The sequence below is a fragment of the Physella acuta genome, unplaced genomic scaffold (genome assembly GCF_028476545.2).
Source record: "Physella acuta isolate Inbredline_101_S28 unplaced genomic scaffold, ASM2847654v3 ptg000612l, whole genome shotgun sequence".
NCBI classification, from domain to species: domain Eukaryota; kingdom Metazoa; phylum Mollusca; class Gastropoda; family Physidae; genus Physella; species Physella acuta.
In genome coordinates this window covers 118,108-131,110 of record NW_026732131.1, presented here as the reverse complement: position 1 = coordinate 131,110, position 13,003 = coordinate 118,108, and the positions used below count along the sequence as shown (strand labels likewise).

General features: G+C 37.4%; 1 protein-coding gene across 1 annotated transcript; it reads right to left on the bottom strand.

Moving 5' to 3' along the window:
- Nucleotides 1-2,636: 2,636 nt before the first annotated feature.
- Nucleotides 2,637-11,096, bottom strand: LOC131947893 (uncharacterized). The gene is made up of 2 exons (XM_059309282.1): nt 10,962-11,096; nt 2,637-3,049 (listed from the first exon to the last, which is right to left on the bottom strand). The coding sequence occupies exons 1-2, from the start codon at nt 10,990-10,992 to the stop codon at nt 2,637-2,639; spliced, it is 444 nt and encodes a 147-aa protein (XP_059165265.1). The 5' UTR covers nt 10,993-11,096.
- Nucleotides 11,097-13,003: the final 1,907 nt, after the last annotated feature.

Sequence of the window (13,003 nt, the reverse complement as noted above, 5' to 3'; positions counted from 1 at the left end):
GACATCACTGGCCTATGTCATGAACTAATGACATCACTAGCCTATGTCGTGAACTAATGACATCACTGGCCTATGTCCTGAACTAATGACATCACTAGCCTATGTCATAAACTAATGACATCACTAGCCTATGTCATGAACTAATGACATCACTGGCCTATGTCATGAACTAATGCCATCACTGGCCTATGTCATGAACTAATGACATCACTAGCCTATGTCATGAACTAATGACATCACTAGCCTATGTCATGAACTAATGACATCACTGGCCTGTGTCATGAACTAATGACATTACTGGCCTATGTCATGAACTAATGACATCACTGGCCTATGTCATGAACTAATGACATCTTTAGCCTGTCATGAACTCATGACATCACTAGCCTAAGTCATGAACTAATGACATCACTAGCCTATGTCATGAACTAATGACATATATAGTCTATGCCATGAACTAATGACATATATAGCCTATGTCATGAACTAATGACATCTCGAGCGTATGTCATGTCATGAACTAATGACATCACTAGCCTATGTAATGAACTAATGACATCACTGGCCTATGTCATGAACTAATGACATCACTAGCCTATGTCGTGAACTAATGACATCACTGGCCTATGTCATGAACTAATGACATCACTAGCCTATGTCATGAACTAATGACATCACAAGCCTATGTCATGAACTAATGACATCACTGGCCTATGTCATGAACTAATGACATCACTAGCCTATGTCATGAACTAATGACATATATAGTCTATGCCATGAACTAATGACATATATAGCCTATGTCATGAACTAATGACATCTCGAGCGTATGTCATGTCATGAACTAATGACATCACTAGCCTATGTAATGAACTAATGACATCACTGGCCTTTGTCATGAACTAATGACATCACTGGCCTATGTCATGAACTAATGACATCACTAGCCTATGTCGTGAACTAATGACATCACTGGCCTATGTCATGAACTAATGACATCACTAGCCTATGTCATGAACTAATGACATCACTGGCCTATGTCATAAACTAATGACATCACTAGCCTATCTCGTGAACTAATGACATCACTAGCCTATGTCATGAAATAATGACATCATCAGCCTATGTCATGAACTAATGACATCACTAGCCTATATCACGTCGTAACACCACTGTTATCAGTAAACAAAAAACTACCTAGGTCTGACAAAATCCACACGACATAAATCTCCCTCCCTGGCGTTATGTAAGTATAGGAGATAAGGGGATCGATAAATCTGGGACTATCGAGCAGCAGACGTCAGGGAACAATGGAGGGGAACTTAGATACCAGGGGAACTGTCAGATGAAAGCTAATGACATTATGATATCCCGGGGGTGGGGGTAGGGGGGAGGTAACAAGTGTTACGTGATCTGGATAAGTTTGCAATCTGGTGAAGGTTAGATGAAAGTTCTAGATGAAAGTTCTAGATGAAAGTTCTAGATGAAAGTTCTAGATGAAAGTTCTAGAAGAAAGTTCTAGAAGAAAGTTCTAGATGAAAGTTCTAGATGAAAGTTCTAGATGAAAGTTCTAGATGAAAGTTCTAGATGAAAGTTCTAGAAGAAAGTTCTAGAAGAAAGTTCTAGATGAAAGTTCTAGATGAAAGTTCTAGATGAAAGTTCTAGATGAAAGTTCTAGATGAAGTGCTAGTAAAGAAATACAAGTTTTCTGGGGAGCAGGTCATAGGAAACTTGCGGTAGAAACACTTCAAGAATTTCATAAATGCAATAATCATTATTCTCAAATAAAGCTATCATCGGATCTAAAAAAGTTTTGAAATATGAAGAAAAACATATCATTAAAATAACTACTTACATATTAAAATTATTTAAAAAAACTGGGAGATATTAAAGACTGAAAAAAATTTAAATCGATATGCAGTATTGGAATCGAATTTTGTAAAAAAAAAAAAAAAAGAGTTGGTTTTAAGGAGAATGTAAACATAATTTAATGGCGTCACTAGGCGGGGTGTCACCTGGTCATGTATACACCCCTCGTCGTAACAACGATTAGTGTTCAGTAATTTTTATTTTATATTTTAAATATCTGGTGACCAGAGATCGATCGGAAAGTTGATTTTGTTAAAGGTTTAACCCGACATTAAAAACAATAGTTCACTTTATAAAAATAAAAGGTAGAATGCGATGAGTTTTTTTTTTTTAAACTTTGACTAAGAGAGCATTAAATACAAAGCTGGATAGTTTGTTTTGTTTTTATAATTGAATTTCCCCCTGAAAACAACAAGCTTCTTTGTAGGGCTTACAGATCATACAAAAAAGTATTGAGCATCGAAGTTGCCGAAAATGTTACAAAGTAAACAAAAAGAAGGAATAATGATGGATACAATTTCTATGAACATTTAGTATATAAAATTAAATGTGTTCCTAAAATCAATTATCTAACCACACACCATAAGCCGGTGTACCACACCATATAAAATGTGGTGCGTTATAGGGCTGGTAAGTAGGTCAACAAACAGTTCTATGGCTCATGCAGGTTTCATTGAGCAGTAGAACTGGTTGGTGACCTACTTACCAGCCCTATACCACCCCCCCCCCCCTGAATCCCTGAATGCGAGTATTCTAAAACAACAAATCTACTCACGGCCGTGTGCCTGTGGCTTCTGTGTGTTCCTGAGTAACGTGACGATGTCGCTGGCACAGTCGTCAGGGCTACCGGGGCCCCGGGTGTCCGTCTCCGACTTGCCGCTATCCATGGTCGTCGAGGACAACTTCCGGTCAAACTCCTTGGTCGATGTACTGTGTTCAGGGGCGGCGCTATGGGGGGCGGCGCTATGGGGGGCGGCGCTATGGGGGGCGGCGCTGTGGGGGGCGGCGCTATGGGGGGTGGCGCCGTGAGAGGGTGCGCCTGGCCCGTTCATCTTGACAGAGTCGGAGCCGCTGCTGTAAAGGGCTGCCAGCTGGTCGCTCTTGGTGGCCGGGGGTGTGTCCTTGTCCTCCCCGGGGATGAGAAGTGTTTTGCCTCCCAGGCGAAAAGAGACAACTGACGCTGTGGAGTCAATCGATATAAAAATCAGTGCACTTGAAAACATGAAATTTCCATTGGAGGGGGGCAGGCTCCATCTAGACAAATAACACACAGAGTATGCTGGCACAAGACGAATATATATATATATATATATATATATATATATATATATATATATATATATATATATATATATATATATATATATATATATATATATATATATATATATATATATATATATTTACATTTACATATATACATATGTATATATATATGTATATATATGCATTTATATATATATATATATATATATATATATATATATATATATATATATATATATATATATATATATATATATATATATACACATCTTTGTTAATCAATTTACTTTCTCAGATCCACTCTATTTTAACTGATTTTTTTTTTTAAAAGTGTTCACGCAATGGCCTTATAGTTAAGTTTTTCTTAACTTTTCTATATTGAAAATGAGAAGAAGTGGAATAGTGGAATAATGATTAGAGATATAGCCACACGTTTTTTTTTTTTACCAAGATGCCGTCCTAGATACATAACAAACGAAAAGTGAAATATGGTTCGGCTATGTGTAAGCGAATAAACATCGTCCTGTTATAGAAGAAGAAGAATCCTACTACATTATGTAGCACTCTTTACAACAGAAGATTGTGTCTGCTTCTAAAGCCCGGATGTGTCTTTTATCCTAAGTCACTGTCTAAGTTTATTCACGGCTAATAACAATTAATACATACAGAATTTTAAATTGTGGACCACTTCATAAAAGAGCCTTAAAATCCCTCGCACGACCATAGCTGATAGAGTTCGTGTTTACTTTTTTCTTCATCCAATTTCAATACAAAATCTTTCCGGCATGCAAATTATGTGCAAAGTTTATTTTCATATGGTTTATTGCACACTGCACTAGCCTAACTACAAGTGTAATTTCAGCTACTCTAGCTAATATAGCACAGTATACGATGGAATCTTGGGAAAAAATTTAAAGAGAAGCTAAATCTCCACCGAATTTTTATAGATATTTTTACATTAACAAATTAGGATTTTTTTTTATACAACCATAGATATTAATCATTAATTTAAAATATAGGAGCCGATTGCAATAAACCGTTATTCTGATGACGTAATTTATATTATACAAAAGAAACTTGAAACTTTATTGTTAAAAATGTTTTAGTACACTTTCTTTCACTGAAAAAAATTTAAATAAATTAAAACCATTAAATTAAAAACTACTAAAATAAAAAAAGGTAATTGTTAAAATAAACACTACCTGCCAACCAGCCTAGACCAATGAAAAAACCAACCCTGCCCAGGTTATCCTGCCAACCACTCTCCAGACCTCTCTGCCGGTACCATCCTGCTAAATTGGCACAAATCAGCAGACCAGAGCAGACGATGCACCATTTCACCGGCCCTACTAGCAGACGTCAAAAAATATCCAACTAGCAAGCGCGGTAACCCCAGGCTATATTTAGCAGCAGTGATGGCGGACGCGGATCAGGCTACCTTGGCGCGTGTTAACCAAACGTGACATCATTTTTTGACGTGACGACGTGACTTCAAAAGGGTGGGTTGTCCTTGAGGGTCGTACGGTAGCTCGGCTAGGGTAGTCTCCCCGTAAGGTCAGGTTAGTAACTGAACATCGGGAATTACGTAAATGTAAATACATATATGTGTTATTTTGTGTGTGTGTATATATATATATATATATATATATATATATATATATATATATATATATATATATATATATATATATATATATATATGCTTATTGGTTCCTGTGAGCTACATAAATTTACTGCAATTAAAATTGCTTGCACATTTTCATTCAAGTAAGCCTCAGTGTTTCTTCCAGACTTTTTTCTCCGGGGGGCACTTGAAATTTTCGGGGGGCGGTAGACTTTCTTCGGGGGGGGGGGGGGCGGACACTGTTAAAAGTATATATTTTCTATATAAATTATATAAATTTCTTTTTGTTCAGGGGGGGCGGTAAATTATTTTTTTCGGGGGAACTTTGCCCCCCCCCCCCCCACTCCGAAGAGATGCCTGGAAGAAACTCTGGTAAGCCTTTTTTCGTTGTGTGGTCCCCGCTGGTGTTTCGACTCAGAGCTAATAGTACTGTCTAATAGTACTTACCGGTATTGTTTAAAGTGTTTTATCAGCAAGATTTGGTTAGAATAAGGGTTAGGGTTAGGGTTAGGGTTAGGGTTAGGGTTAGGGTTAGGGTTAGGGTTAGGGTTAGGGTTAGGGTTAGGGTTAGGGTTAGGGTCAGGACAACAGTTTCTAAACATTGGAACTTTGTGCCATCCCTTAGAAAATTAGAAAATCTTAAGTCTTGGCGTCTCTCATCACCTAAGCTTCTCTAAATCTACATCTCGCACCGTGCACCCCACACAAACACACACACACATAATATATATATATATATATATATATATATATATATATATATATATATATATATATATATATATATATATATAGATAGATAGATATATATATATATATATATATATATATATATATATATATATATATATATATATATATATATATATATAACAGTGTATTATATTTTAATTTTTGCGCCTCCCTATCACTAGATCTAGCCCACATCCACCTCGTGTAAAAACGTGTTAGGTCAAGGCTCATTAATTAGTTCCTATGTCTCATTAGACAAATACATTTGGCCTGTTCATTACCCAGCATTGTTTTAATAGGTACTCTATTCCCATTGACTGTAATGTATTTTAAATCTCCACATTCTAAAATGACTACAAAAAAAAAACACCTACTTAACACAAGACAATCTGTGTCTATACGTCTACATCTACTACAAAATTCGAACTATTTAAATTTGTTTTACCCTTTTTTCCAATTTTGTTTTCCGACATTTACTTGAAGGATTCCTCTCACCGCACACATCCAAAGGTCATTAACCCTTTCATTGTTGCCTGGGTAACCGACGCTCAACGATATTTTAATTTTCTAATCAGAGCAAATTAGAATTCCTTTCAAGTAAGCGAAATACGTTAATTAAGATGTTAATTTGAGAGTGATTTAGGAATGACCACTGATATATTTTTTGGTGTTGAAACTACATACAGAATACGATGATTTAAAGAATCATCAACATGTTTAGAATTTTATCTGAACCAAAATATATATTAAAAAAAACTATGAATAAATCCAACAGAACATTATTCTGAGTTTTAGAATCCTGACAGTTCGAAAATAATGTTTTTAATCCAACTTGTGAGAATTAATTTGCGCCATTAATCCGGCAGGAAATTGAAAACTTTAATCCGTTAAAGCCGACAGCTGATGTCAGAAGACGACAAACCTGACACACCTGGCCAGGTAGATCAGCTCCCCAGCGACAGGTAGCACTGACAGCAGGTAACACTGACAGAAGGTAGCACTTACAACAGGTAGCACTGACAGAAGGTAGCACTGACAGAAGGTAGCACTGACAACAGGTACCACTGACAACAGGTGCTCGCCAGTCAACTGTACATCTGACACAATCGGTCTTATCTGGCTGGGATAGTTCGGTAGGTCCAAGCCAATCAGAGAGGGGCTCAGATTCAATGTTGGGGGGGGGGGGGGGTAATAGTTGATGAGTTGGGGGGGGGGGCATAGTTATACATTTTTTTATACCCGTAAGTCAGCAGAGTCATAAATATAAGGATCTGAACACAAATCTTTACCTACATTTATTCATTCATAAATATTGTCATCAGTTAACTGTCCATCATTATATTTGTAATGTCATTATTTTCAATATTTTACTTTGAGCTGCATGTTGTTAAGGGCTGGGAATGTAAAGAACATGGAAACATTTGTAATAATTTCTTTGTTTAAGTTGGCTTGTACTTCAATAGGGGAGGCTGTATACGGGAGGTAGTATACGGGAGTATAGGGGAGGTAGTATAGGGGAGGTAGTATACGGGAGGTAGTATAGGGGAGGCAGTATAGGGGAGGTAGTATACGGGAGTATAGGGGAAGTAGTATAGGGGAGGTAGTATACGGGAGGTAGTATAGGGGAGGTAGTATAGGGGAAGTAGTATAGGGGAGGTAGTATAGGGGAAGTAGTATAGGGGAGGTAGTATACGGGAGGTAGTATAGGGGAGGCAGTATAGGGGAGGTAGTATACGGGAGTATAGGGGAAGTAGTATAGGGGAGGTAGTATACGGGAGGTAGTATAGGGGAGGCAGTATAGGGGAGGCAGTATAGGGGAGGTAGTATACGGGAGTATAGGGGAGGTAGTATAGGGGAGGTAGTATACGGGAGTATAGGGGAAGTAGTATAGGGGAGGCAGTATAGGGGAAGTAGTATAGGGGAGGTAGTATAGGGGAAGTAGTATAGGGGAGGTAGTATAGGGGAAGTAGTATAGGGGAGGTAGTATACGGGAGGTAGTATAGGGGAGGCAGTATAGGGGAGGTAGTATACGGGAGTATAGGGGAAGTAGTATAGGGGAGGTAGTATACGGGAGGTAGTATAGGGGAGGCAGTATAGGGGAGGCAGTATAGGGGAGGTAGTATACGGGAGTATAGGGGAGGTAGTATAGGGGAGGTAGTATACGGGAGTATAGGGGAAGTAGTATAGGGGAGGCAGTATAGGGGAAGTAGTATAGGGGAGGTAGTATACGGGAGGTAGTATAGGGGAGGCAGTATAGGGGAGGTAGTATACGGGAGTATAGGGGAAGTAGTATAGGGGAGGTAGTATACGGGAGGTAGTATAGGGGAGGCAGTATAGGGGAGGCAGTATAGGGGAGGTAGTATACGGGAGTATAGGGGAGGTAGTATAGGGGAGGTAGTATACGGGAGGTAGTATAGGGGAGGCAGTATAGGGGAGGTAGTATAGGGGAGGTAGTATAGGGGAGGTAGTATACGGGAGGTAGTATAGGGGAGGTAGTATAGGGGAGGTAGTATAGGGGAGGCAGTATAGGGGAGGTAGTATATGGGAGGTAGTATAGGGGAGGTAGTATATGGGGGGTAGTATGCGGGAGGGAATATACGGGAGGGAGTATACGGGAGGACGTCAAAACGGCAGTAGGTCTGATAAAGAGATCAAAGGCGCAGGAATCAAGGGGAACTTTATAATGATCTTTTATACAGGGTTTTAAAGGTGTATGTATAGTGTACATTTATACAGGGTTTTAAGGTGTACGTATAGTGTACATTTATACAGGGTTTTAAGGTGAACTTAATAGTAAACATTTATACAGGTATTTAAAGGTGTACGTAATAGTGAGCATGCAAGATTTACGCTACTGATATTTCTGTGTGTAGTAGCTTTGTAACATTTAATTTACAGTATGGCTTGTGCCTATATTCTGAGTTTTATTGGAGCTTACGGGTGAATGACATTGTGAACAGGAGCGTAGCGAGGGGGGGGGGGGGCGGGGGGGGCGGACCGCACCGGGTGACACCATTTAGGGGGGTGACACCAAGGCAAAATAATAATCATTAAAAAAGTTTTAAAAAACCCACGTTTTCTGATTGAACTAAAAAGTAGAAAATAAATGCTATAGGCCCTACATCACAATAATGCAAGCGATCACTCTACTATAAGCGATGAAAAACGTGGGGCGCCGAAGTAAAAGTTATATTACTATTGATTAGATAATACTATTGACTTTTATTAGGGAGCTTGTAGAGAGTCAACAGTATTAGAAACTGTAAGAAAATCACGGCGCCCCACGTTTTTGCTCGCTTATAGTAGAGTGATCGCTTGCATTATTGTGATGTAGGGCCTATAGCATTTATTTTCTACTTTTTAGTTCAATCAGAAAACGTGGGTTTTTTAAAACTTTTTTAATGATTATTATTTTCTACTTTTTAGTCTTTGTCTGTTTGTTTGCATTAAAATCTTGCTATCGATTTTATCTTTTCACTTTTTTTGGGTAAACGAAGACAACTCGTAAAAAGACAACTCGTAAAAAGACAACTCGTAAAAAGACAACTCGTAAAAAACACGTTGTTTGAATACGTTACTGACTAGAACACATAGATTTGAACCCGTGTCGAGTGGGATAGCAATCGTGTGCCCAACCACTCGACCATATCGTCTCCCCCAAACTGGCCTACCTCCAGTAAGTTTAAACTCGGTTCAAGCTAAATTCTCTGCCCCTAAGCCTGTGGCGACATGTGATCGTTCGCTTCACTGCGCGCGAGGTACGCGTCGCTGGTTTTTTTTCTAATGGCTAGCAGAGGAGAATTATATATATAGATTATATAGCGGTCTAAAATGCTCAATAAAATGTTTCCATTGATCAATTTAGTAATAATAACAATTGAATATTCAATGGTCATCCAAAAGAAAGCTTCCCTGAAAATTTCAGCGCGCTAGCTAACTGGGAAGTGCCAGAAATTTCGATCGCAAGATTGGATTGGAAAGACAAACAAATAAATAAATAAACACACAGAGAAAGCAAGTTAAAGAAAACGTGGGAAAATAGCAAAATATATAGAGAAAAACTCGAGGGGGGGGGGGTGCAAATCGAAAGTTTGAGGGGGGGTGCAAATCGAAAATTTGAAAGTTTGTCCCTGGGAAGGGTCTCTATGCCTCTGGGGGGGGGGGGGGGGGTGACACTATTAAGTGCCGCACCTGGTGACACCCGACCTCGCTACGCCACTGATTGTGAAATATATTTTTTTCGAGTATTTCTTTGCACATAAATAAGCATTATTACCACCTGATGTATGAAGCGGTTGAATAAATCAATTTGAATTAATTTGTTATATTCTCACTCATTTAAAACGATATATATATATATATATATATATATATATATATATATATATATATATATATATATATATATATATATATATATATATATATATATATATAAAGAATTGAAAGCAACATTTGGCAAGCATGTACTGGTGGTGGAACCCCCTGCATCCCTACACGTGATGTGTTGATGTGTTGATGTGTTGATGTGTTGATGTGTTGATGTGTTGATGTGTTGATGTGTTGATGTGTTGCTGTGTTGATGTGTTGATGTATTGATGTGGTGATGTGTTGATGTGTTGATGTGTTGCTGTGTTGCTGTATTGATGTGTTGATGTCTTGATGTGTTTCTAAAATTTCTAAATCAAAGAACTAAAATAGCTGAGCTGTTTGATACAATTTAAAACGCGACATACCAAGATGATTTATAACCGAGATAAGGAAGTAAGATAGAGAACGTAGAGAGCTAACAGATTGAGATCTATCAGAAATTTACGAGATCTATAATAAATTCACGAGATCTATTAGAAATTCACGAGATCTATAATAAATTCACGAGATCTATAATAAATTCACGAGATCAATAATAAATTCACGAGATCTATAATAAATTCACGAGATCTAGAATAAATTCACGAGGTCTATAATCAATTCACGAGATCTATAATAAATTCGAGATCTATAATAAATTCACGAGATCTATAATAAATTCACGAGATCTATAATAAATTCACGAGGTCTATAATAAATTCACGAGATCTATAATAAATTCACGAGATCTATCAGAAATTCACGAGATCTATCAGAAATTCACGAGATCTATCAGAAATTCACGAGATCTATAATAAATTCACGAGATCTATAATAAATTCACGAGATCTATCAGAAATTCACGAGATCTATCAGAAATTCACGAGATCTATATTAAATTCACGAGATCTATAATAAATTCACGAGATCTATAATAAATTCAAGAGATTTTTCAGAATTCACGAGATCTCTCAAAATTAAACAAACAGAACAATTCACATTTGGTACAAGCGGAAACATGTCAAGAACATGTCAAGAAAATGTCAAGAACATGTCAAGAACATTTCAAGAACATTTCAAGAACATGCAAACATCAAGTAAATAAAATGGTAGCACCAACCTCCCGAGCTGTGTCTTGAATGTGTCGACATTGGTTACAATATCCTGGCCAAAAGTTGTTTTATTAAAATATCCTGACCAACTGGCACGTTGAGATATCCTGGCCAACTATTCTGGCACCTTAAAATATCCTAACCAACTGGCGCCTTGAAATATCCTGGCCAACTATTCTGGCACCTTAAAATATCCTAACCAACTGTTCTGGCAACTTAAAATATCCTAACCAACTGGCACGTTGAGATATCCTGGCCAACTATTCTGGCACCTTAAAATATCCTAACCAACTGTTCTGGCAACTTAAAATATCCTAACCAACTGGCACGTTGAGATATCCTGGCCAACTATTCTGGCACCTTAAAATATCCTAACCAACTGGCATGTTGAGATACCCTGGCCAACTGGCACCTTAAGATATCCTGGCCAACTATTCTAGCACCTGTAAGAAGATATCCAAATCAGTAAATCTGTTATGTACATTACAACCTTAACCATTACCTAAATCTAAAAAAAAAAATAGAGTGTAGAGTGGAGCGTTATTTAGCTCACATTAAGAAGGAAGGCTGCGTGAGTTGGGTAACTTGGAATTTTAAAAAAAAATTGAGTTCTAAACGGAGTACATGACCAATAGACCAAAGGGAGACAACCAAATGGTAGGCTCGGTCTCAGATGTTTAGATGATTTGGTGACAGACATAGGGTAGCTTTCAGCCCAGAACGAGGGTCTGGTTCAGGGGCGTAGCGACGGGGGTGGGTGGGTACATATGTCGCCATAGGCGCCAAAATGGGTTAGAAAAATTGTATTTTTTTTTTTTTTTTTTTTTTTTTTAGAAAAATTGTATGGCTACTTTTAGCAGCAGTTTGGAAATAAGAATACAACTCACCGTACAGATATTAAATCATAATATTCCTTCGCTATTTAAAAAAAAACATGAAAGCGTAAAAAATAAAGGTTTAAGAATTCCCATTTCTAATCATAGTAAATCTACTTTTTAACAATTTGCTTAAACCTAAACAAAATATATCCATACTCTAAAATACACGTTAGATTAACATTTCTTGTAATAACGGTAATAAAATATCTCAGATTGTAAAGTTTGAAGAGGATATGAAACGTTAAGAAGTTTTAACTTTGGTTATCGCCCTTGAAAAAACTTATTTACGTGTTTGTTGCAGATAGTCACAGCATAGAAAAAACAACTGCGCATATTTGAGTGTGTTTAAAAAGGTAGATCTATATGTTTGTAGGCTATGTCATCGATTCAACAAAGATAGGTGTAAGATAAATGTGTTGAAAAGAGGCATCTTAAAACATTTCATTTCTTATAAAAGTCAACAGTATTCATGTATATAAACGCCTAAATTTTGTATACAAGAAAGATGAAATAATAGGGTGAATAACTACCTTGTCTATTCCTGATAATTGTTGAAGCTTTATGAAAGTATTTTTACAAGTATCATTAAAAAAGTCATCTTAAATTCGGTCACATTAACACCTAAGTCAGATGTCGGTTCAAATCGACAAAAATTAATCACGATTATTCTAGAAACACCAAACAAACAATTTTTAAAAATTGTTATTCCACTTAATAAATAGATTTGAAAAAATCCATTAAGATCTTTAAGTTCAGGGTTCTTGATTAACTGTGTAGGTATTTTCACGTTTTACAGACTAGTTTTCATAAAATTGCCTCGAAGATATAAAAAAACAAAACAATAAAAACACATGTGTCGCAAGGATTTGGACCCTAACCACGGACATTAGACTTCACGTTGCTTAATGTTGTTTAGGTACATTAACCACGGTATAAATTACGTCCAAAACGGCATCAAGTTTTTTTTTTCTATAGACAAGCACGCTAGACCTACCCGTGACACAGACAGTTCCACAGAAGGCATCAGATCAAAGAAATCTGACAATTCCAGTGCGCGTCTTCTCCATGTCATGTGACATTAAGGTACACAGGTGTGTAGGGGTGGGTGGGGGGGGGGGGTTGACTGACAGGTGAGACAGACCAGCACCAGCTCTTGCACCGTCATGCATCAT

What these genes read in the sequence shown, in the direction of transcription:
- LOC131947893 (XM_059309282.1), bottom strand. Translation starts at nt 10,992, where the DNA reads ATGTCGACACATTCAAGACACAGCTCGGGAG. An exon ending in TTCAAGACACAGCTCGGGAG is followed by an intron (nt 3,050 to 10,961) that starts GTTGGTGCTACC and finishes TTGACTCCACAG; the next exon opens with CGTCAGTTGTCTCTTTTCGC.